At 39.1% G+C, this 25,063-nt stretch overlaps 1 protein-coding gene across 1 annotated transcript in view; it reads left to right on the plus strand.

Moving 5' to 3' along the window:
• IFT80 (intraflagellar transport 80) overlaps positions 1-21,941 on the plus strand; it is a 119,731-nt gene extending 97,790 nt beyond the window's left edge. The window contains exons 17-20 of the mRNA XM_004379148.3: positions 1,004-1,093; positions 1,656-1,828; positions 11,182-11,305; positions 20,605-21,941. Of these exons, the coding sequence (XP_004379205.1) occupies positions 1,004-1,093; positions 1,656-1,828; positions 11,182-11,305; positions 20,605-20,715 (498 nt within the window). The 3' untranslated portion in view covers positions 20,716-21,941. The remainder of the gene's footprint in view (positions 1-1,003; positions 1,094-1,655; positions 1,829-11,181; positions 11,306-20,604) is intronic.
• Positions 21,942-25,063: the final 3,122 nt, after the last annotated feature.

A 25,063-nucleotide genomic window follows, 5' to 3' on the forward strand; every position in this document is an offset into this window, starting at 1 on the left:
TAAAGATTACAGCCTAGGAAACCCTATGGGGCAGTTGTGTTCTGTCATTTAGGGTTGTTATGAGTCAGAATCAATTCGAAGGCATACAACAATTACTCCTTACTGGCACATATAAAAATCCTCTGTGGAGCTTTTCAAAAGTCAGGTTCCCAAGGTCCACCCCCACAGAAATTCTGATTCATTAGATCTGGGGTGAGGCCTCGGCATATTTTTTTGGTTTCTTGGATGATTCTTTTGCACAACTAGAGTGAAGAACCTCTGCTTTAGATAAGCATTTCCCAACTTAGTTGAATCCAGTATTTTCCAAACATGTTTGCGCACAGAATTCTTTTACTGAACACCAGTTACATACCTTAGAATACCCCTTTGTGAAATTACTTTTAGACGCATTTTCTTTCGCTGGGTTATTGGCGGCAGTCTGCCAGAATAGTGTTGTCAGAGAACCTCATTATTCTCCTGATTTCCTGTAAGTTGTATTCTTTGACACCTCACCAAAAAGACTGGAGGGTTTATAGCCTTGAGTTGTTTTAAGTTCAAAAATGTATCTTTGATAATTTGATATGAAAAACTTCAGAAAGTTTTATTCAAAGTAAGTTCTCTGCGTATTAATATGTTTTAACAAAGTGGCCACAATGAACTTTCCATATCATTAACTTATTAAATTATTTTTTTCAGTACCACGCTCAGTAATTTCTTTTAATTAAAATATAATTTTAGTGTTGTTTTTAGGTGGCGTTGAATTGATTTCAACTCACAGTGACCCCATCTGACAGAGTAGAACTGCCCCATAGGAATTTCTAGGCTGTAATCTTTATGGGAGCAGATCTCCACATCTTCCTCCTAGGGAGCCACTGGATGATTCAAACACCAACCTTTCAGTTAGCAGCTGAATGCTTAAGAGCTGAGGGCTCTTTATAATTTTATTTTGAGTATTTAAATCATTGTTTATTTTAAGGCAATGTAGCCATATAGTTGAGATCATTGTTCTTAAATTTAACCTTAGGAACAAACCATGTGGGCGTGCTTAGCTGCCATGTCAGTTGCTAACAGAGATATGACTACTGCAGAGATAGCCTACGCAGCAATTGGTGAAGTAAGTAAAGAAAGTTTACGTGTGTGTGTTTACATGTGTACGTGTGTGTTTACATATGTGTATGTGTTTACATATGTGTACGTGTGTTTACATGTGTGTACGTGTGTTTACATGTGTACGTGTTTACGTGTGCGTGTTTGCGTATGTGTACGTGTTTACGTGTGTGCTTACATGTGTGCTGCATGTCTACGTGTGTTTACACGTGTGTGCTTACACGTGTGTGCTTACATGTGCATGTTTACACATGTGTACGTGTGTTTACATATGTATGTTTTCATGTGTGTGCATATGTTTACATGTGTACGTGTTTACATATGTGCGCTGCATGTCTACGTGTGTGTTTGCATATGTGTGTGCATGTGTGTGTTTACACGTGTGCGCTTACATGTGCATGTGTTTACACGTGTGTGTGTTTTCATGTGTGCGTATGTTTACATGTACGTACGCATGTGTTTGTGCATGTTTACGTATGTGTGCGTGTGTGTACGTGTGTGTTTCTTACCATAATTTTTTATATTCCTATCACTATCCACTTCAAATATTTCTTATTTTCTTTATTTAGATTGACAAAGTTCATTACATCAATTCTATAAAAAATCTTCCATCTAAAGAATCAAAAATGGCCCACATACTAATGTTTAGTGGGAACATACAGGAGGCTGAAATAGTACTTCTTCAGGCTGGCCTTGTTTATCAAGCAATCCAGATCAATATTAATCTCTACAACTGGGAAAGGTAATAAAAACACTTTTTATCAATTTTAAAATCTGATTGACCTTAGTGTATTCCTCTACCTGCCGTTTAGTAAATTACATTTTTCGCTGTACTTAATAGTCTCCTAATACAGAAGACTTTATTCACATTTATATTTGTGAGCAGTTTGCCATTAAAGACTTATGTCTTCTCTGGCCTTGGGATTGCTTAGCATTCAGGAGTGTGAAGAAGAAAAGAGAACCTAGGATATTTCCCAAATTTCTAATTTGAGGAACTTGTAAATGATGGTACCATCAGCAGATTTGGTAGGGAAGATAGTGAGCGCGGTTTTAGCCATCCCGAATTTGAAATATTTGTGAAGAGCTATGCGGTAGTACTTGTTTCAGTGGAACTCATGAGAAAGGTTGAACTGGAGATGCAGATTTAGGAGTCATCAGCAAATGGTGGTAGTTGAAACCAGAAGAATGGACGCAAGTGCCTGGGGACTGTGTAGAATGAGAAGATATCAACTCCATTTGTGGAACGGATGAAAGGAGAAATACACAGGAAGACTGGGAAGGAACAGGCAGACAGGCAGAGAAAGAAGAGCCAGGGGAGATTTGCGATGCTAAGAGGAAGGAGGAAGGGTTTTTAGGAAGCAGTGGTCAGCGGGAACCTTCCAAGCCCTGCATTAGGCTTTGGGGCTGATTGCTTTCTGAGACAAGGGCAGGCTGCTCTCTCTTCTTTATGACGGATTAGGTTCCTCCACTCATTCTCGCAGAGATGTGTCTTTCGGTGAACAAGGTTCCAGTGCTTAGAGACTCCTGAAGTTACTATGCTGTGAAATTGGTATACGTCTTCCATGTTCTTTCTTTGTTTCTGGGCTTAAAAATTATCCCATATCTATTTCAATTACAAGGACCCCGACTTATAACTCCCTTAGATTAGAGTTTCTGTAGATACCCTGTCTCTATCTTTCCCTTGAAAAGAAGTAACAAAAATGGAAGATGGTGAATTATGTGATTGAATACTAGAGTCTATTTAATTTATGTGCTAATTATATTATTCATAAAATTTAGCCACTGTTTCTGTCCTTTGTTTATACAAATTCATTATGATCATTGTTTAGCTGTTCACAGGATCCTGAAAGATGTTTATAACTGTACAAAGATGAATAAACCATTGTCCTTTGTCCTCGATTTATTCATAATTTGTAAGAGTTAAGATAACTGTTTTGGAAAGAGACAGAATATGAATATTTTTAAAACTCTGTTTTCAATAACTAATATAAAATTGTATATACCATCCAAGCTATAAAGTTCTATGGGAAATGGGAAGAGTAGTGTTTACAATATCCTTTCAACCAGGATTTTTGAGAGAATATTTATGTTGATAAATGTTAGATACTAATATTTGTATAGCACTTTGAACACTGTACAATATAACAAATTTTTAATGGTCCTTAAAAAGCTTACAAGCTAGGAATTCCACTTTATTGCCACTAATAATAGTAAAGACTCCTTTTATTGAGGGCTTATTATGTGCCAGGAATTATGATAAATACTTGCCATTTATCATCTCATTTAGTCATCACAGAAATTCTTTGAGGTTAGGTATTACCATCTCCATTTTACAAATAAGGAAATTGAGGCTCAGAAAAGTTGAGTAAGTGGCAGATGTGGGACTTTAACCTCAAGTCTTCTAGTATCAAACCTGAAAAAAACTTGTTGCCGTCGAGTTGATTCCAACTCATAGAGACCCTATAGGAAAGAGTAGAACTGCCCCATAGGGTTTCCAAGGAGCAGCTGGTGGATTGAAACTGCTGACCTTTTGGTTAGCAGCTGAGTGCTTAACCACTGCACCACAAGGGCCCCTTCTAGTATCAAACAGGACCTGAATTCACTAGTGTCCACAAGCAATTAATTTGAATTAATTGAATTGTTGTTAATCTCTTTCATTATTTACCTTTGCAGATAGTTACGTCATCTTTCCCCTTTCATGTCATAAACCCTGCGAGGGACAGAAACATCTTATCTCGTCTGTACATAGTTGCTATTGTTATTAGGTGCCGCCGAGTCGGTTCTGACTCATAGTGACCCCGTGTACAACAGAACGAAACACTGCCCGGTCCTGCACCATCCTCACAATTGTTATGCTTGAACCCATTGTTGCAACCACTGTGTGAATCCATCTAGTCGAGCTGTACATAAACCTGTTGCCATCGAGTCGATTCATAGTCGAGTCCATAGTAGGTACTTAATATTCATGCTCTTAATCACTTTGCAGTGTTCTTTGTCTCCAGACATTTGTTGGATGTCTCCTATGTGTTAGTGAAAGTGAGTCGCATTCTACCCATCCTTTAAGACGCACTTGAAGCTAACCTCTCCCAAGCAGTGCTGATGGCAGTAGTTATAATCAGCAATGTACATATGGCAATTAAAGATGTACTACATGTAGCATTACTTATATTCTTTTAATGAATTCTTTTTATCCCTTCCATTATTTGTCTTTTCAGATATTTATGTGTCTTTCCCCTTCTAAAGGAGCCCTGGTGGTGCAGTGGTTAAGCATTGGCTGCTAACTTGAAGGTCAGCGGTTTCAACGCACCACCTGCTCCATGGAAGAAAGACGTCACAGTGTGCTTCCATAAAGATTACAGCCTTGGAAACCCTATGGGGCAGTTCTGCTTGTCAGGGTTGCCGTTAGTTGGAATTGACTCAACGGCAATTTAGTCAATTTTTTCCCTTCTACATTTGTAGCTCCTCAAAGTTTAGAGATATGTTGTAATATCTGTAGGGTCACTGTGAGTCAGAATTGACTCGAAGGAAATAAGTTTGGTTTCTTTGGTTTGATGTACACAGCAGGGAGGGCAGTGGTGGTTCAGTGGTAGAACTCTCTCCTTCTATACAGGAGACCCAGGTTCGATTCCTGGCCAGTGAACCTCATGTGCAACTACCACCCATCTGTCAGTGGAGGTTTGCATGTTGCTATGATGCTGAACATGTTTAAGTGGAGCTTCCAGACCAAGATGGACTAGAAAGAAAGGTCTGGCAAGCTACTTCTGAAAATTGGCCAATGAGAGAACTCCATGGATCACAGTGGTCCAGTTCTGTTGTGCCTGGGGTTGCCATGAGTTGGGGGTTGACTGGAGGGCAGCTGACAACAACATACATAGTAGATGCTCAGTATTTCTGAATGAATTGATTTATGGATGGATGAAAATTTAAATACAATTCAAGACTATACAAGAGATGCCATAGGTAGGATATAGTTCACTATGAAGTAAGTAGATTCAGATGTTAGGTCCTTTAGGCAAACCACCTTGGAAGCAATTGCCCTCTGGATATGAAAAATTTACTAGTGGTTGATTCATCTATCCCTGGCATATTAGTAAATGTTTATAATAAATATTTGCTAAGGATATGAGTTAATCTGCCTATAATTTTAATCTCTATCCCTCCTAGCCTATTCTAAGTATGGCTTCATTTCTTTTCGGGAATTGAGGAATAACTCAACCCCTTTGTTATTGGTCCTGGGCTTTTAAAATCTCAAATCTCTATAAGTCAGAATCGACTTGACAGCAATGGGTTTTGGTTTTTTGGTGGTGCAGTGGTTTAAGTGCTTGGCTGCTAACCAAAAGGGTGGCAGTTTGAACCGACCAGCCACTCCTCAGGAGAAAGATATGGCAGTCGGCTTCCATAAAGATTACAGCCTTGGAAACCCTATGGGGCAGTTCTACTCTGTCCTGTAGGGTCACTATGAATCGGAATGGACTTGATGGCAGTGGGTTTGGTTCTTTGTTTAATCTCTAAATTGCTCCCTTGCTGCTCAATTTCTCCATTTCCTTTCCTTTTTCCTCGCTTTCAAAATCTGAAGCATCATCTTCTTCTTTTCCACTTGAGTCTCTTTAACTTCCCAGTTCTTATCTCTAGTCTGATCTTTTGGGCTACCCTTAAGTGCTTGTTTGATCTTTCTGCCCTGATTGTCTCCTCTTCTGTTTAAGCACCTCCAGCTGTGCCTTGAGTCTTTTTTCCCTCTCACCTCTCACCCACTGTAGTCCTTGTGTTTGTCTCCCTCATCCCATGATTCAGAGGTATTTTTTCATTGGCCTATCTTTTTTTTGTTCAGTTTCTGATAGGTCACTTGACTTTTGTGTATGTATAGGATAAAAACGTTATTCTAAATTAAGGGCACCCAGCATATGTAGAAAGTTTTAAAGGATCTGATTAAAGTTTTTCCAGCTTTGGATGCATTTTTATCTTTAAGAACCGCCCCCAACAAGGCAACAGTTGAGTACAAAGGAAATGCAGTATGTGCAACTGCTCGAGGGTCAGAACATCTTGCCCCAAAATTAGGAAGTATAGGGAGAAATAAATCCTAATGTGGGAATTAGTTTTGCTGCCTTTCTTGGTCTTTTTTATTTATTAAAGTCAAGTGCTTCCATCCTAAGTGTTTCATAAATGCTTTTTTGAATGGTTTTAAAACCATTTTGCATATTGTGCTTATCATCGGTTCAAGTAACTACCTTTTATAAGAAATATTTTTCTGTTATTTTAAAAATGAGATAAAATATGTAGTTTTGAATAAAACTATTTTCATTTAAAAAAGATGTGATCTTGGTACAATTTATCATATATGTAAATGGTCATGATATGTGTTCTTTATATACGTAGTATTCAGTCCACAGACATTTATTGAGCAGACAAATCTCTACTGACTACTAAGATTTAAGGATCTGGTTTAAGAAGAGGATCCAGCTAAGGAGATCAGGAGGGACCAAAAAAGATGGGAATTTTTAAAACTGTTTATTATAGAAAATTTCAAACACATATCAAAGTAGAGAGAATAGTGTAATGAATCCCCCCACAATCAACCAGCCTCAACAATTACTAATTTCTGGATAATCTCTCTCTTTCCCCTCCTCCCCTTTCCCACCATTTATTTTGAAGCAGATCCCACACATCATGTCATTTTATCTGTAAATATTTCAGTGTGTATTTCTAGAAAAATTTTTCACATAGCCACAATACCATGATCATATCTTTAAAAATTAATAATTCTACTCAGTGTTCTTATTTTTATGAATGTCTCCTAAATGGAGCCCTGGTGGTGCAGTGGTTAAGAGCTCAGCTGCTAACCAAAAGTTCAGCAGTTCAAATCCACCACCTGCTCCTTGGAAACCCTATGGGGCAGTTCTACTCTGTCCTATAAGGTCACTATGAGTTGGAATCGACTTGACGGCAACGGGTTTGATTTTTTGTTTGGTCTCGTAAATATTTTCTTTTGTTTGAATCAGGATCCAAAAAAGATCCATGTCTTGTGATTGGTGACATGTGCTTAAGTTTCTTTTAATGTATAGGTTCTCCTATTTCTTTTTTGTTTTTTTTTTCTTGCAATTTTTCCGTTGAAGAAACTGGACCTGTAAATTTCCCATAGTCTGGACTTTATTGACTGCATCTTTGTGGTATCATATAACACGTTCCTCTGTCGATGAATTCAGTGAAAATCAGTTGTTAGATCTAGAGGCTTGATTAGGTTTAGACTGATTCATTTATTTTGGTGAGACTCCATCAAAGCTGCGCTGTATTTCCAACAAGAGGACGTGATGACTGGTTCCCCATCTTCTGTGATGATGGCAGCCATTGATGGTTGTCGTCTAGACTGTTAGTTAATCAGGGATTGCAAAATGCTGATATTCTAATTCTATATTCCAGAAGGATGGAAAGTAAAGATTGTATGATGAATAGATTAGTTTTAAGATTCCTGAATTTCTGTATTTGCTTAAATCATCTAGAAGGAACAGATTTTATTTTGTTAATACATGTTTTTCCATTTGAGAAGCACAGTATTGCTGGTTTGTGCTTCTGTCATTCATATTTGAATTTGAAAATTGCATATGAAACCTAGTAAGATACGGTCGTTGAAGAATTGTAGGTACACAAGTTATCTGCTTGACGTTTATTTTGGACATTTTGGTGGTAGTTGCCTCTCAAACACTGAAGTTAAGAAGAGGTAGAAATTAGAAGCTCCAGGTGTGCATGCTGATTCTCTTAGCAGTGGGACCAGTTGCTGTTGAGTGATTGCGATTCATGGCAGCCCATGTGTGTCAGAGTAGAGCTGTGCTCCGTAGGGTTTTCAGTGGCTGATTGTTTGAAAGTAGATCACCAGGCCTTTCTTCTGAGGCACCTCTGGGTGGACTCAAACCTCCTACCTTTTGATTAGCAGCCAAGGACATTAACCATTTGCACCCCCCAGGGACTCCTTTATGTAAGTATTAATAAAAATAATTTCTGATATTCTACTAGTTATACAAAGTGATTTTGGTTTGTTCAGGTTATTCAAAGGATCGTATTTTGAAGTTATAATATCTTTTTTATATAACTTCCTTCTGTTTAAAATCAGAGAAGATACACGGACGTATTCCAGGCCCAGAATCTAATGTCACATTTCTTTGGTTGCCAAATAACCATTTTAAAACTAAAGACCTATTGTTCCCATAACCCTTATATAATTCGGAATGAGTTCCCTCCTAAATGTGGTAAGAAAACTTTTTTTACCCAGTGCGTGCTTTTAGAGAACATTTAAAATAGCACATACCGTTTGAATGTTTACTTTTAGTTTAATGTTTGCCCTTCAGTCATATAATTAATAACATATTTTATGATAATAATAGTGACAGATAATACTTCAGTAGTCTTTGGAATGTTTTAAAAAGCCCCAACCCGGAATGGATGCTGTGTTATCCCTCCTTAGAACACTGCTTCCAGTTTTGGGCAGTCAAGAACTCCTTCCTCCACCAGGTACAATCATAAAGAAACAGTGGGAATTGGAACCTCTGAAGTGCCAAAAAGGGGCCCTGGTGGCGAAATGGTTAAGTGCTCAGCTGCTCACCGAAAAGTCAGCAGTTCAAACCCACCAGCGGCTCTGCGGGAGAAAAGACTTGGCAATCTGCTCCCGTAAAGAGTTCAGCCTAGGATAGATAATGATGTTATCTATCATTATTATTATGGGATGGTTCTGCTCTGTCATATAGGGTCACTGTGAGTTGGAATTGACTCGACGGCGTAAAACAAAAACAACAAAGTTCCAAAGGGGTGGTTCACCAGTCTTTACTCACATACACCACCGGATTTGGAACTTTAGGGGCACGCAGGGGAATGATACGGGAGAGGGTTAGAAGGACTGAGGCATCTTTGACTCCATTTCTCCTCTTTAGGGACATACAGGAGAGTGATACGGGAGAGGGTTAGAAGGATTAGGGCATCTTTGACTCCATTCCTCCTCTTTAGGGACATACAGGGGAATGATGCAGGAGAGGATTAGAAGGATTAGGGCATCTTTGACTCCACTTCTCCTCTTTAGGGACATACAGGGGAATGATATGGGAGAGGGTTAGAAGGATTGAGGCATCTTTGACTACGTTTCCCTGTTTAGGGACATACAGGAGAATGATAGGGGAGAGGATTAGAAGGATTAGGGCATCTTTGACTCCATTCCTCCTCTTCTGAGGTCATGGGAATTGCTTGTTGCCTTTTTTTATTTACCACTTTTATTCCTGCATATTCCAACACCTTTACATTCCTTTCTGCCTGTCTCCTTTTTCTCTGAAAGACTTAAAGTCACAGAGGGTAGAAGAAATGTTGTGAGACTGTGTGATGGATAGCAAAATATTGACTCTTGGATTTAGCAATATGGCATGTGCTGATATATTTTCATAAGAAAGCATTTTGCCTGATTTTGGTGTTGTTGTTGTATGCCATTGAGTCGATTCTGACTCATAGCTACTGTATAGGATAGAGCAGGCCTGCCCCATAGGGTTTCCAAGGCTATAATCTTTACGGAAGCAGATTCCCACATCTTTCTTCTGTGGAGCAGCTGGTAGATATGAACTGCCAGCCTTTTGGTTAACAGCTGAGCGCTTAACCACTGTGTCACCACAGCTCCTTATTTTAAAATTACTGTTTGTATTATATAGGACTTACATTCATAATGTTTTCATACAAATCAAAAACAAAGTTTTGAGGAGCTTAAGTCTTAATATCTCCCTCAATAGTCTAATATGTGCTTACAATACACACAAAACCCATTGCTGTCGAGTCGATTTCAACCTTATAGCAACCCTAGACAATACACACAGCATATCTAAAATACTTTTTAAAGTGATTATTTTATATAGGTCAATAGTAAGGCAAATCAAAGTATGTTAAGAATGAACCAGATTTTCCTACCGAAGAGTCAGAAGTTACAAAAAATGTAGTCATTGGGTTAATATATTCTCTTGTCCGAAACAAATTTATAATAGTTGGCTTTGATAGATCATGACTAGAATATTCAGAAGTTATGAATCATTAGAATGCAAGAGAAAATAATATACTTTGATTATTACTGGAACCACTTCCCATATTTAAAACAAGATGACAGTGAGCGGCGTAGGAGAGCTACACTCCATGGGTCTGAAGTTCTGACTCAACTAGTGTGAGTCATACACAGGACTGCAATGGCTGACACACTGTCCGAAACCTACCTTCTGAAAGTGAGCCTGCAAGTGAGGGTTAATCTTTTCATTTCCTTACAAGTTATTATTAATATATAGATTTTGTGTTTTTAATGTTATACCCTTGATTTCAGTGATTCATTTAGTTCTCCTTTGCATTTTAAATAAAATAAAACTTAGTTACATAGATAAATAGATCATCTGATTGGATTATAAAATTTAAATAGCTACTAACCCTTTTTTCTAGCAATCAGATGGGAAAAGGCATTTTGTCAGAATTTTATTTACCTGGAATTGTTATTTTCATAATATTTTCAATCTGCTGTAGTAATAATTTGAAGATAACCAGTTTTTAATTCTATTTAGCTGAGTATTGAACTGAGTAAGTTCACTGTAGACTTAGAAAAATAGTCCAGATATTTGAACCACTTACATACATTAGGGGAAGTTCATTCACTTGAATTTTATTATGATTTCAAAATTTTTTTCAATGAACATTTACTGTATTTGTACTCACCAAAGATAAATCTATTCACCAGAGATAAATGAAACCCAGATATCCCTTCAATAAATGTAGAGGCTAGTGGAGAGACTAAAGATATATAAATAATAAGTATAATACACTGTAAGCAGTGCTGTGATAATAGTATTATAAAATGCTGTGGAACACGAATAAGATAATGGTCATTTATTTCTATGAGGGGAGATGGTCAGGAAGAAGGGGTCATGCTTGATCTAGGCCTTAAAGGATGAATGGATAAGGTAGGAAATGACATTCCATCTGAGAGATGAGTAGAGGGAACAACATAGACTGTCTCTCCCACCTCCTCACCCCAAAACTGTACTGCCCATAGGGGCTGATACCAGCAGTGCTGATAATCTGTTTTATTTCTTATTATAGGGCACTTGAATTGGCTGTAAAATATAAAACACATGTGGATACAGTTCTTGCTTACCGTCAAAAGTTTTTGGAGACATTTGGTAAACAGGAAACTAATAAACGATACTTGCAATATGCAGAAGGTGTAAGTATTATACAGTATTTTATAACAATGTGTATGTTTTATTATGAATATACACAATACTCAACAAGACAAACTTAGAACAGTTCATTCCATCATCTCTATATGATGTTGTGGCCTTATGATTATATACTAATTTTTTTTTTTTTTTTACAGTCTTACAGCCATATTATGACTAACCCCAGTCTGTTTTCATAACATTCAATTTATGTTAAGTTTGGGTGCTAATTGAAATTTATAGATAAATAATTTATAAATGTCTGGGATAAATTATTCCAGCTGTTCCTAGATGGCTGGGATAAAGGCTTCCGACTTCTGAGTTTTGACTTCCACAAGCTGTCCCTTCTGTTCCAAGGGAATTATATAATCACAGAAGGCACTGACCAGAACATGGATACTTCATGACTGTGTAGAATTCTAGGGAGCTAGCTGCACCTGGCAGAGATACTTGGCCTAGGTATATGTCTTAGTTATCTAGTGCTGCTATAACAGAAATACCACAAGTGGATGGCTTTAACAAACAGAAATTTATTCTGTCACAGTCTAGGAGGCTAGAAGTCCAAATTCAGGGTGCCAGCTCCAGGGAAGGCTTTCTTTCTCTGTCGGCTCTGGGGGAAGGTCTTTGTCATCAGTTTCCCCGGGTCTAGGAGTTTCTCAAGCATAGGAACCCCAGGTCCGAAGGACACATTCCGCTCTTGGCTCTTCTTTCTTGGTGATATGAGGTTCCTCTCCCTCTCTGCTCGATTCTTTTTATATTTCAGAAGAGATTGACTCAAAATACAATCTAGTCCTGTAGATTGAGTCCTGCCTCATTAATATAACTGCCTCTAATCCTGCCTCATTAACATCATAGAGGTTAGGATTTACAACACACACGCTTATCACATCGGATCACAAAATGGAGGACAACCACACTAGGAATCATGGCCCAGCCAAGCTGACACACATTTTGGGGGGACACAGTTCAATCCATAACATTCTACCCTTTGGCCCCCCAAAATTCATTTCCTTGTCACATGTAAAACACATTCACCCCATCATACCATCCCAAGTCTTAAATCAATTCCAAGTACAAATTCCACCCTGGGGCAAAATTCCTCTTCATCTGTGAAATCTAGAATACACGTTATCTACTTCTAAAGTACAGTGGTAGAACAGGCACAAGGTAGGCATTTCCATTGCAAATAGGAGAAATTGGAGGGAAAGAAAGGATAACAGGCACCAAGCAAGTCAGCATAATACACTACAACAAAACACATTGAAAATAATCCTCTGTTCTCTGAGACCATCTAGACAACAGCCCTGCCCTCCAGACTCTGGGTGTTGGCCAAACTCCAGATTCTAGGTGGAGGCCTCTTGGCCCTGGGCTTCAGCTCTGCCTTCCAGGCCCACTGGGACGGCAACTCTGCTCCCTCAGATTTAGGCGGCCTCATTCTCCTAGTCCGAGTGACGACCCTAGCCCCTTAGCCCCAGCAGGCCCCATTCTTCTGCCCTTCGGGCATGGCAGCCCCACCCCCTCAACTTTGGGAGCAGATCCAGCCCCATCCTCCTGACACTCATGAATGGCAGCCCCACATTCTGGAACCACGTTGGTGAGATCTGACTCTTTGAAATCTAGGAGGCCGTGGCCCCACCCTTTGAGACTGAGGCAGCTCTGCTTCCCATGCCCCTTGACTCTTCAGCTTCTGCTTCCTGGTTCCTTGGCCTCTCGGCCCCTTGGGCCTGTTGGGCCGGCCCAGCCTCCTCCCTGCTCGGGCAAGTGTTACACAGCTCTTTAGCTCTGCCAATAAGTGCCCGGAGGCACCCTACTCTGCCAGGAAACCTCCTGCGCAAAGGCACACAGCTCTCCCGCTCTGTGTAGGTTCCTCCGCCGTCTCATGCTGGTCTCCTGGTTATGCTGCTGCCGTTTCTCTGCTGCTGCTTCTCGCTGTCTGCACTGTCTCTGGTGTTAGAGCTTTCCTCACTTCCTTCTGAGCCCTCACCAGAATTGTCTTTGCTGTCCATAATTCTACCAGTAGTCTCTTCAAGTTAATCTAGGCTTTTAACTGTTAGACCCTTTGCAACTCTTCAGCCTCTACCTTTTCAGTTTCACACTCCCACGTTTTTGGTATCTGTTAGAGCAGCACCCCACTCTTGGCACCAAATTCTGTCTTAGTTATCTAGTGCTGCTATAACAGAAATACCACAAGTGGATGGCTTTAACAAACAAATTTATTCTCTCAGAGTCTAGGAGGCTAGAGGTACGAATTCAGGGTGCCAGCTCCAGGGAAGGCTTTCTCCCTCTGTCAGCTCTGGGGGAAGGTCCTTGTCATCCATCTTCCCCTGTCTAGGAGCATCTCAGCACAGGGAACCTGGGTCCAAAGGATGTGTTCTGCTCCCAGCTCTTCTTTCTTGGTGGTAGGAGGTCCCACTTCTCTGCTCAATTCTCTCTTTCATATCTCAGAAGAGACTGACTCAAGATACATTCTAATCCTGTAGATTAAGTCCTGCCTCATTAACATGATAGAGGTTAGGATTTACAACACATAGGATAATCATGTCAGATCACAAAATGGAGGACAACCACACAATACTGGGAATCATGGCCTAGCCAAGTTGACACACATTTTGGGAGGACACAGTTCAATCCATAATAGTGTGCTTCACTGCCTAGAACCAAAGAAGTCCAAACCTTTGCTCCCCAAGCTCCTGCTAGAGTCTCAGATTCTATCACTTCAATTAGAAGAAAGTCATTCCAGTATGTATCAGCCCATGAGAAGAGCCAGAACAAGAGATTTGCTCCAGTGCTTAGAGCAGGACTGAGTCTGGCCACCTGCCCAGATCATTTTAGGCTCAGACAGCAGAAATAGAGTTCACCTCTCTGGCCATAGCGATCCAAGAGGCTAGAATCCCAAGAGCTGTGATCCCAAGACAGGACAGGCCTTGGTCCCAGCTCTGTGAGCCAGTTGGTTTCCTTAGCCTTTTGTTCATTCATTTATTAAAACAAAAAAATACTCAGATGAACCAGATATGACCTCTGTCTTTGTGGAGCTTATAGACTCCCTCCTTAGGGATAGAATAAAAGGAATGTTCTGACCCATCCTTGGGAAGAAGAGAAAAGGTCAGGAGAAGGTGCCGACAATTCCTGCTAAAGCCAACATTATCCACTAGCGTATTTAGAATCCTCGGTGTCATCACCTACATGTTTGGGTCTCAGAACAGTTTTCAGGATGGTGAGGCCTTTGGGGACGTTCTGAGAGTTTAGCAGTGCACCTTCCACTTCTGGATCCAGGATGGTTACCAGCAGTAGATTTCTTGGTAGAAAGTGGACATGTTTTATAGAAGCTCCACAAACTGTGTTCACTAGGAACCTGGTTAGTGCTGAAGTGAATCTTCTGGTAGTCGGAGGGCTTTCTCTGCCACTAGGACAAACTCGGGGGCCTCTGAGGCTTCGTCCTGACTCCCAGAGTGTGACAGCAGCCACCACCACTGAGGCAGTAAGTAACCCCAAGAGTCATCAGCGCACCTGATTTTTGTTGCAGCTTTGAAAATATGGCCATGCATTGACAGTAAGCATCTACCTTAAATGTACTTTATTGTATAATTTTAATCATATTAATGCTATTCTTCTTCATTCTCATTGTCATCAATATTTTTTGAGTATTTTTATATTAGGTACTTTTGAGAACATAGAAAATACAGTTCTTACCCTCAAAGAAATTATATTTTAGATAGTAAACATTTAACATTGTAATCTTCTTTTTCACTATATATATGTATGTAATTGTTACCAAAATGGAATACTTTAGTTTCAGAAGCATAGCAGAAATTTTCAGAGTGGGATGACCAAAACAACATAGGTTGTTTTGACTCCCTATGGCACTATTTTCTAGTTTTCTACTTTTTCTTCTTTGTAAATGGAATTTGACAGTTGAATAGAAATCATAAAGCAGCATTTTAAAATAAAATTTTTTTTTTACTTAAAAATTGCCTACTACTGAGATAAAATTTAACCTTGGGAAAATAGCTTTTGGGGATGTCTGCTTTGCTTGGTAATCTTCTGGTTTCATTTGGGGCTAAAATTTAATAATGTATCATTCATACTTACCTGTCTTTGCCAATATTGTGATTATATAAACTATTTATTTTAGAACTTAGAGTTGAGTAGGAAAAGATTATTTAAAAATAACATTAAGAAATTTATTCTGGATCTCTGCTGAATTCTAATGAACTCCCAGTACATAACATGTGAAAGTTTATAAGTACCTGTGGTGCAGTGGTTAAGAGCTCAGCTGCTAACCAAAAGGTTGGCAGTTCAAATCCACCAGCTGCTCCTTGGAAACCCTGCGGGGCAGTTCTACTGTGTCCTTTTGGTTCGCTATGAGTCAGAACTGACTCTATGGCACCTAACGACAACAGATATTATATGTCTACTCTTTGGGAGGAAGCCTGGTTGCACAGTGGTTAAGCACTTGGCTGGGTGTTAACTGAAAGGTCGGCGATTTGAACCCACGAGCCACTCTGCAGGAGAAAGATGTGGCAGTCTGCTTCCATAAAGATTTATAGCCTTGGAAACCCTATGGGGCAGTTCTGTAGGGTTGCTATGAGTCAGAATCGACTTGATGGCAATGGATTTTTATACTTTTTGGTGAATGGAACCTACCAGTTATAAAGAAAGAAGTAAGAAGTTTGTTATTCATTCATGTCTATGAGCCCTAAAATGTTACTTGGACATTTTTAATATAAAATATGGCAATCTGTGATTCATACAAGGTCTTCCAAGCACACTGTTATTTAGAGTCATTATACCTGGCCTGAATGGCTGTCCAGTAAATATTTTTAAAATATATTGTAAGTCTGGCAAATGAAGCCACTCAAAGAATACACTCAATCTACTGAAAACCCATTCTGTGCAAGACGAAAAGTAGAAGAGCCAGAAAACATTTAAAACATTATGCTGGGAAAAAGAAGAAAAGAGGGAAAAAAGTCAAAGTCATGGGAAGAATTTTAGAAAGTATAGAATTTTGAAGAAGATTCAACTCTTTAGTTGGTCCTTGGGATATAGAGTAGTAAAGATGATCCTGGGCTCGCAAAGCTTATATTCAAAACAAGGAGACAGAGTTAATTATATAATTTGTTACTTAATTTCAGTTGTGATAAGTGCCTTGAAAGAGGGGTACACAGTGCTCTGAGACTTCATGAATGTGGGGCCTGACCTAGGATGGAGGAATCAGCAAAGACTAAGCAAAACAAATTATATTTGAGCTGAGCTCTGAAGAATGAATAGAAGAAGCTGACTAGGGTAGGGATCGACATGTTCCAGGCAGAGGGAAGGTACTAAAGTGGAAAAGAGAAAGAGCAAACAGGAGATTGATTTGAGGGTTATAGGGCAGATTAAGGATATTGGACTTTATCCGAAGACTGATGGGAAGTCATTGAAGGGAAATAACATGATCCGTTTTCCCTTTTAAAATCCTGATTCCTAAAAATAAATGGAAATTTTAAAATTTCCCTGAAATTTTCTTGACTAGAATTTTATCAGTTAAATGATGTGATAATAAGAGCAAATGCATGAGGTATTGCAAGAACAGGGAAGAGTCCTGAGTGACTGCTCTGGGTCCTAGGTCAGCAGTGGTTGAAGTACTGGTTGGGACCAGACATTGAAGAGTTCTAAGGGTCTTCAAACCATGTGAAGAGAGTGGACTTCATAATGAAGGCAATGAGATCACTTGAAGGTTTGCAATCAAGAGAAAGACTTGAAAGACAACTCCAGATGTGAAGGATTGATTGCAGGGGCGGGTGATGACTAGGAGACCAGGTAGGACATTACTGTAATAGTTACATGGGGAGGTGGAGAGAGTAAGACTAATGGAAGAAGAAATTCAGCAGTAAAATCAAGAGAACATTGTGGTTGGGGTGGAAGGAGAGGTGGTAAGGCAGGCAAGGCAAGGCATTTGAGAATGCCTTCAACATTTCTAGTTTGGGCAGCTGGTAGGTGAGGATGTTATTAATCTAGGTAAGGAATACATGAAAATATACAAGTTTTAGACCTTTTGAGTTGGAAATGCTTGTGGGTTATCCAGTGGAGACACCTAGTAGGCAATTGTAACTATAAATATGAACAGCACAGGATATTCATAAAGGAGAAATCAGGACTAGGTAAGTAAATTTATGGTCATGACCATCTGGGCATAGTTGAAGCTATGTGAGTTGATGAGATCTCCCAAGAAACCCATGAGAAGGCTGTGCCTGGACCCCTGGTGAACACTAATAGCTAAGACGTTGTCCAGCAGAAGGATCTGTGGGAGGGGGTAGACTGAAAAGGGCCATTTAGAAAGGAGGGCAGATACCAGGCAACGGTGGTATTATATGAGAAATTTTGTGAAGAGCAGTGGTCAGCACAGTCCAGGGAATGCTGCTGCCTCGGGACCTCGTTCTTCCTTCAGCGTGCTCTTCCTCAGGCTCACTCCCTCATCTTCTTCACGTCTTAATGCCATCTTCTCAGGGAGGCCTACTGTGATCACCTGTTTTGATACGTAACTCTAGCACTCACTACCCTGTTTCCAAAACACTTACCACTCTGCCCTACTGTATATATTTTTATTTATCATCTGCCTCTTCCACTATTGTATGTCTCTGTTTAGTATCTATCAAGACAGTGGTCTTTATGTTTTTGTTCACTGCTGATGACTTGCACCTAGAAAAATCCTTGGCCTATAGGAAGCACTAAATAAATATTGGCCGAATGAACGAGCAGTTGGATCATACAGAGAAGGCATATAGGATGACAAGGCAAACATTTGACGGTGGCGTTAGTAAAAAGTTTCTGAAGTGCAGTGGGAAGATAGTCATATTACAGTGGCTTGAGGAGACAGTGGAATGGACTCAGGAATGTGAAGAACAATGAGTGTGGTAGCTTGCAGGGAGACAGAATGCAGGGTAAGTATGATGAGAAGGAGCCAGGAAAGAGAAGGAAACTGAATGTGTAAAGTAATAATTGGAGCAGATGCTGTAGAGGAATTGAAGAAGACAGGATCAGTGGCATGTGAAGAGGTTGGCCTGACAGAAGGGAAAGAGATAAAGATGGATGGATACAAATATAGGCAAGTGTGTGGGTGCAAGGAGGGAAAATGAAGTGAATTGATGCCTAATGGCCATCCTATTCTCTGTCAAGTAGAAAGTTGGTTTTCAGTTGAGAGTGAGAAAGATGGGGTAGAGGATGGAAAGCAATTTGGTACGATTTTAAAATTGCTTCTATGTGAATAAGAATTGAGTGGGGACTAGAATAAGTGTCAAATAGTATTGACACTCCATATAGTGGAAAAGGGTGGGTTTTGATATAGAGGCCATTTGTCAGCTGTCATGAGAACATCCTCTGATCTAAAACCATTATTATAAATACTCTAATCCAAGGACCAAATTATCAGTTGAACCCTGTTCTAAGACCGGATAAATGCCATGGTGAAAATGAAACATTTATTTTCAGTAGGCTAGCTGTCAGCTGACACCTTCATGTGTATTGTAACGGGACTAATTCAGATGTCATCAGTGTACCTGATGGACTCCTGGTGCAGCAGAGCAACATTTGTTCAGTGCACTCTCAATGTATAGTTCTGTTGTGATGGATTCGAGAAACACGTACGTCAGTTCAGAGCTGGAAGAACGCCAAAGCATTCGTCAAGTTTTTTTTTCCTCTTTGCAAGTGTTTTGTTAGATATGGAAATGAGTGTTTTGCCATCTAAAAATATCATCTAGCCTGACTGAAAATGAGTCTTTCAAACAGTCTGACCTCTCAATGAGCTGTCACTTGCATCTTAGCACAGACATCATCTTCTGTAAGTAATAGGAATGCACCTAATTCATCTACTTCATATGTAATAGACAAATACGTGGAAGAATTTTAATTTCTTAGAGAAAAAAAAGGTGATCAACAATATCCACAATAAATTACTTGACAGAAATTTAGATTTAGGATAACGGAAGCAGAAAGAACCAAATACTTAATTCCATCACTTCAAGCACAAAATAAAAGAGGCATGAAGTCCTGTTAAGGCTAAATTCAGCCTCAGTTACTTAAGATAAACATGCTCAAGCAGCACGGAGCACCTCAGTCTGGTTTAACACTACTTACTCTACTTAACTCCCTACATGAAAGTGCAAACCTAGTCACTTTTTGCTCAGTCTCGAGAATCTGGTTTTATTTCATAGTAAATCAGAGTTAGTTTAATCTAGAACCCAGTTTTTCCCATGTCTTTCTTGCTTCAGAAAGGCCACACATTTTAAAATAAGTCATCTCCAAACTTTTTTAAATACTAGAATGCTTTTCCCTAAAGAAATTGTCCATAGACCCCAGGGACAGAGTCCATTCTTAATATCAAGCCTAAGGAGCTTGGGGGAGAGGCAGGGCTGGAATAGGGGAGGGGGAATCAGCATCATGGATCCAAAGGAAGCAAACAGATAAAAATAGTATCACTTGTTAATTCTTCTTTTTTTATGTGTCTCCCAGTCTTGCTTTCAGATTGCTCCCTCTAATATCTTTTCATCATTGTCTTAGCAACCACTGTGTTTTTATATTCTTAAGAGTTGTTGGCAGAGGAGCCACTTTTGCAGAATGTACTCAGGGGAAGCAAATGTTCCTCCTTCTTTCCCCATAAGTAGGCTTCTAATGGGAACCTCAGTATGTAAGATGTGAAGAGCTGGCCTAACTGAAACTATGCCTGGTGGCCAGAGCCCTGTCCTTTTTTCCTCCTGTTTGGAGGAGAGCTGCCCACCCTCCTCCCCTTGTGCCTGAGGCACCTGTGCAGAGTCCTAAGGCTCCAGAACCAAACCAAATCCGCTGCCATCGAGTCGATTCTGATTCATAGCGACCCTATAGGACTGAGTAGAACTGCCCCATAGGGTTTCCAAGGCTGTCATCTTTACAGAAGCAGACTGCCACATCTTTCTCCGACGGAGAAGCTGTTGAGTTCCAACTGCTGACCTTCCAGTTAGCAGCCAAGCGCTGAACCACTGTGCTGCCAGGGCTCCTTAAGGCTCCAGGGACTGTTCAGATGTGCCTTTTATAAACAGCTAAGCTAGGTCTGCTCCTTTGAATCACAATGAGAGTGTTTGCTTTTTACTGAGGTAATAATGCTTCTGTTTGGTCTTATTCTTAAAGCTACTTCATATTTTTTTCAGCATTATTTATCAATCTGTATTTCTTTGATGCATCTTTTCCTCTAATGTTGTGGAAGTCACAGATGCTATTTTTGTTTACTCTTGGTTATTTCAAATTAAACAAAAATGTCTTATACTATATAAACAGGTTTCTTCTTCCATTACAGCTCCAAATAGATTGGGAGAAAATCAAAGCCAAAATTGAGATGGAAATTACTAAAGAACGAGAGCGATCATCAAACAGCCAGTCCAACAAGGGTATAGGTGTAAAGTACTAAATGCCGTACTTACCTCTAAGAAGTTCTGTCTTTTGGAATTAATTCTGATTAACCAAGGATAAGCGTGTTTTGGTTGCTAAAGAAAAACGAAGAATCTTTAAATCAGTATACGTCTTGCTGTACATTTAATACAAAAAGTATGTTCAGAAAGATTAAGCATAAAATGATTGATGTAATTCCACCTTTTATATTTTTCTAGTCCAATAATTAGCATAATATTCCGGTATTTTTATGATGCACCTGCGTGGTGTTGCTTTTGTCCATTATTTTATCCCTGACTCTTCAGTATGAATAACTTGTTAATGCTGATAATAAAACACTGGACTTTTGAAAAAGTATATGTTATGATTAATTTTTTTGACCTCTGAATTGTGAAGTACTCCAGAAGTTTATTTTACAACAAAAATACAAGAGGATGGACTTGTGAAAATGTATAACAATTGGTAAAAATGTTTAAAATGCTCTTTTAACTTAATTTCTAATAGTGCAATTTATAATTCAGTCTAATAAACTAAAAACCAGGGAACAAAGCTCAAAATTCACAAATTTTGCTGTTTGGAGATAATCACACCATAAGTGCATGGGAACGGTGGTCAAACATTGTTTTCACAGTTATGTCAATGCAAAAAGTAAATGCTTGCCGTCAGTCTATCACTAAGTCAAGTGAAATAAATTCAAATGTTACTGTAGTAGTGTTTAAAATACGTCACTTTTCCTGTCAGACTGAATGTTGTATTTACATGTGCTCTTGTCTTACGCTGTAAAAAATATGTTATAGGAGCTTCTCGGTTTAACACTAATAATTTTATACATTTCAGCAGTTTGATATAATGCAGTGCCTTTGTATGTATTATAAATATTTTGTATATTTCATAAACATATCAGGTAGAGAAGATCATTTATCCAGAATGCCTGGGAGCTGGTCCTGTTACAGATTAATGATATTTCTGGAGTGTGATAATTCCCCACCTCAGAAAAAATGTTTTAGCACAGAGGATATGGTATGTAATATGGAAGATAAGGTATATTAAGAAATAAACAAGTTTTAAAGCAGACGTTTTAGAAAATGGTTTATTTTAGCAAAAAGAATACCATGGGTATGAATTGAAGCATTATCTTCAATTATCTGTCATTTTGTACATATAGATAACATATACCTTTCTGAAAATGAAATGTGTTCGAAAAATCCTGTTTATACAGAAACACCTCAAATACATTTTCCTTGTTAATTCATACACTGAAAAAATCAGAATTTATAATGTACACATCATTTTCTTTAAAATGGTGACAAAAAGGTAAGATGCAATAATAACAATACATGGAGTTGTGTTATTTACTAAGAAATCCTTGATGATCTGCAGATAGGACTGTGGCAGAATCACTTGTCAGGATTTCTTTTCACACCATCTGCAGAAACAGAAGAGAAGGTGATGTGATGCGGCAGCTCTCCTGAAAAGATCCATTGTTATCTTCTTCCCTTTGCTCCTGGCCTGTAGATCTTCAGTATCTTCTGCTCAGTGGTGAACGAACTTTGGGGACAAAATGTTATGAGATTCTCACAATCTTATATAGCTTCTGACAAAGTAATTTTTTAATCTGCTTGCTTTACTCTAAAGCTTCCGTGGCCCTGTAACTTGGGCATGAGCAGCTGGACATCACTCTCTGGTCATTTGCAACCCAGTGGGTGCTCACTCTGCCCTGTGCACAATTTTTAATGTAGTAATTTCTAAAATCAAATGACCATTTTAAAGCAATCTAGAGCAATTAAATTTTTCAGATGTTTCCAGTATTTAGATTATCTAACACTCTCTTCTACTCTAATAATCTTATACTGTAAAGCAGTTTAGTATTAAACTTTTTACTTGGACAAACACACGGTTCTATTTGTAAATGATTATAATGTATTCTTTTTCTATTAAGGTGAGTATAGAGTAGCTGTAAACTTATCTCCATTTTGGGCAAATTATCATCCAAAAAAAGAGTTTGTAGCTCTTACTGTCTTTCTCCCACTATACTTCTCAGCACTAAGAGATCTTCAGCTTCATTGAGGCTGTCACTTCTGGTCCTTCCTTGCCTGCCCCACCCCCATTTCTCTTCTTACTCAGCCGTGCCCCACAGGGCATCGCTGCAGCCAAAATCTGTTAAGACCAATTTACAATTTTTTTTAAGTAAAGTTACTTTTTGTTTTCTTAAGTGTTTTTATTTATCTTAGTTCAAATCACTAATGCCCATGATTAACTAAGAAAGATTTTCAAAGTTCCACAAGTGAATCTGAATTTTACAGCAAGAACCTGATGTCAGACAATATGTGTAGGGTGACACTTGAAATATATTTTTATATCTCAGGCACCATCTTCGTAACAACTCTCCCCTCTCCAGTTGAGAAAACAGGCTTAGAGAAGTTAAGTAACTTGCTTATGGCCACCTAGCCAGTAAATCCTAGAGTCCAAAGATTTATCCAGGCCAGCTGACTTCACCGCCCAACTCTAAACCACTATGTTATTTATTCTATATAAAGTCTTAACAAGCAACCATATTCTACCACAAGTATATGACAAGAACCCTAATTTGGGAATTTGTTATTTTTCCTTCGCTTCAGACATTAGCTAACATTGGGTATTTTGTTATAATATGTTAGAGTCTATGGTTCTCATTTTTATGCTGAGCCTACAAAAACGCTTGTGTCTTTTTTCAAACATTGGACAATATTTACCAGCTACTTTAAAGAAATGTTTCAATTTTTAAAGTTAATGAAGGCAGACCAAGAAGGAGGCGCACGTGCTACTGAAGGAATTAGCTGAATGAAATGGAAGAAGCCGATTTCTGAGTCTTTTTGTTGACTGTTTCAGGTTTTATCCATGAAACATTTCTGAACTCCCACAAATAATCTTTAAGTCATCATAGATATCCAGCCCAGACTCTAACTGTATTTTTACTAGTAATTCTTTGAACAGAAAATAACAACTACGAGCTACCTTATTTAGCCTGTGAAAAAATAAAAAGCGATGCTGATACACTGCTCTACAGCCACGGCTCCGATGGTAGGATATTCCACAAGCTTCAGTTAGCTGCATGTTGAGAAGGGAGCAGTTAACAGCACCAGCTCTGCCTCCTGGACCTTACACTTAGAGTTGTGTGACTTGGGCACACAACTCAACCTCCCTGCACCTCAGTGTTCTCATTTGTAAGTGGGTTAATAATCCTTAGTGCTCTGGTTGTGAATTTTCAGTGAGATAATGTAGAAGGCCTAGGACAGTGCCTGGCATACATAAGCATTCAGTGAATTATTGTTGCTATTGTCATCCTGATAGTAAGTGAAAAGGGTCGCCCCCCCGACCCCAGAGCAGCTGCTGAGGTTTTACCTAAAGTTGTGTGCCTAACCATATTTTCTTCTTTGAAAGAAAGGCTAAAATGCAAATTGTTACTAAATTTTTAATCAGAGCATGGCATGCTAGAAATAATGATGTTTTATTTATCAAAGTGAATTGCCAGAACTCATAAAAAGTAACTATAATGTCCAGTAATTTCTGAAATTATTATTAATAAACAGATTACAGCTATGTATTAAAATTAGGTCTTTATGTGTTTAATTATAACCGAAGTATTGGCTTTATTTAACATCTACTTAACATGATTATGGGCAAAATAAAAAAAGGAATACAGTCATGTGTTGTCTAACATCCACAGTGTGTTCTGTGAAACAGGCTGTTATGTGATTTGGACATCATGCAAACACCATATTTTACACAAGCAGCATAAACCCATAGTTACGAACCAACTCCCCGTAAACTCTATTATATTAAAAATTTGTGGGCACTTCTGGGCAACATAGCACTATTGTCAAAAGCACCATGCCGTCCCTCCACATCAAAGATTAGAAAAACTAAGTCAAACAGAGTCACACGTCAGTCCTGAAACCCTAAGCATCAAATGAAGAGATAAAGAACTCAGCCAAGCAGTGAATGGAATAAGAAACTGACCAAGAACAGAGAGCAAGGAGAGATACATGCAGAGGTCCCCTATCAGCTACCACAGCATGGATCTGCCATCTTGGACTCCTGTCGGAGATCAGCAAATGGGATACAAGAAAGCAGCTTCACAGAGCTTCTAGCAGGAGACAGAACAACTGGTAATGAGCGATATATGCTTTCCCACCCCCCACCCTTCTTCACCCCCACTTAGCCTCCTCTGCTTCCTGCAGCCACAGTCTCTTGGCCGAGAAGCACCAGCTTCACCCAGGTGTCACCTGGATTCCACCCACCCACACTGGCAGGCTCCCTGAGTGCCTTTTGTTGGCTGCTGGTGTTGCTTTTTTCCACTTCTTTAGATTTCTTCCTTACCTCTCACC

This window comes from Trichechus manatus, unplaced genomic scaffold (assembly GCF_000243295.1).
Source record: "Trichechus manatus latirostris isolate Lorelei unplaced genomic scaffold, TriManLat1.0 scaffold00062, whole genome shotgun sequence".
NCBI classification, from domain to species: domain Eukaryota; kingdom Metazoa; phylum Chordata; class Mammalia; order Sirenia; family Trichechidae; genus Trichechus; species Trichechus manatus.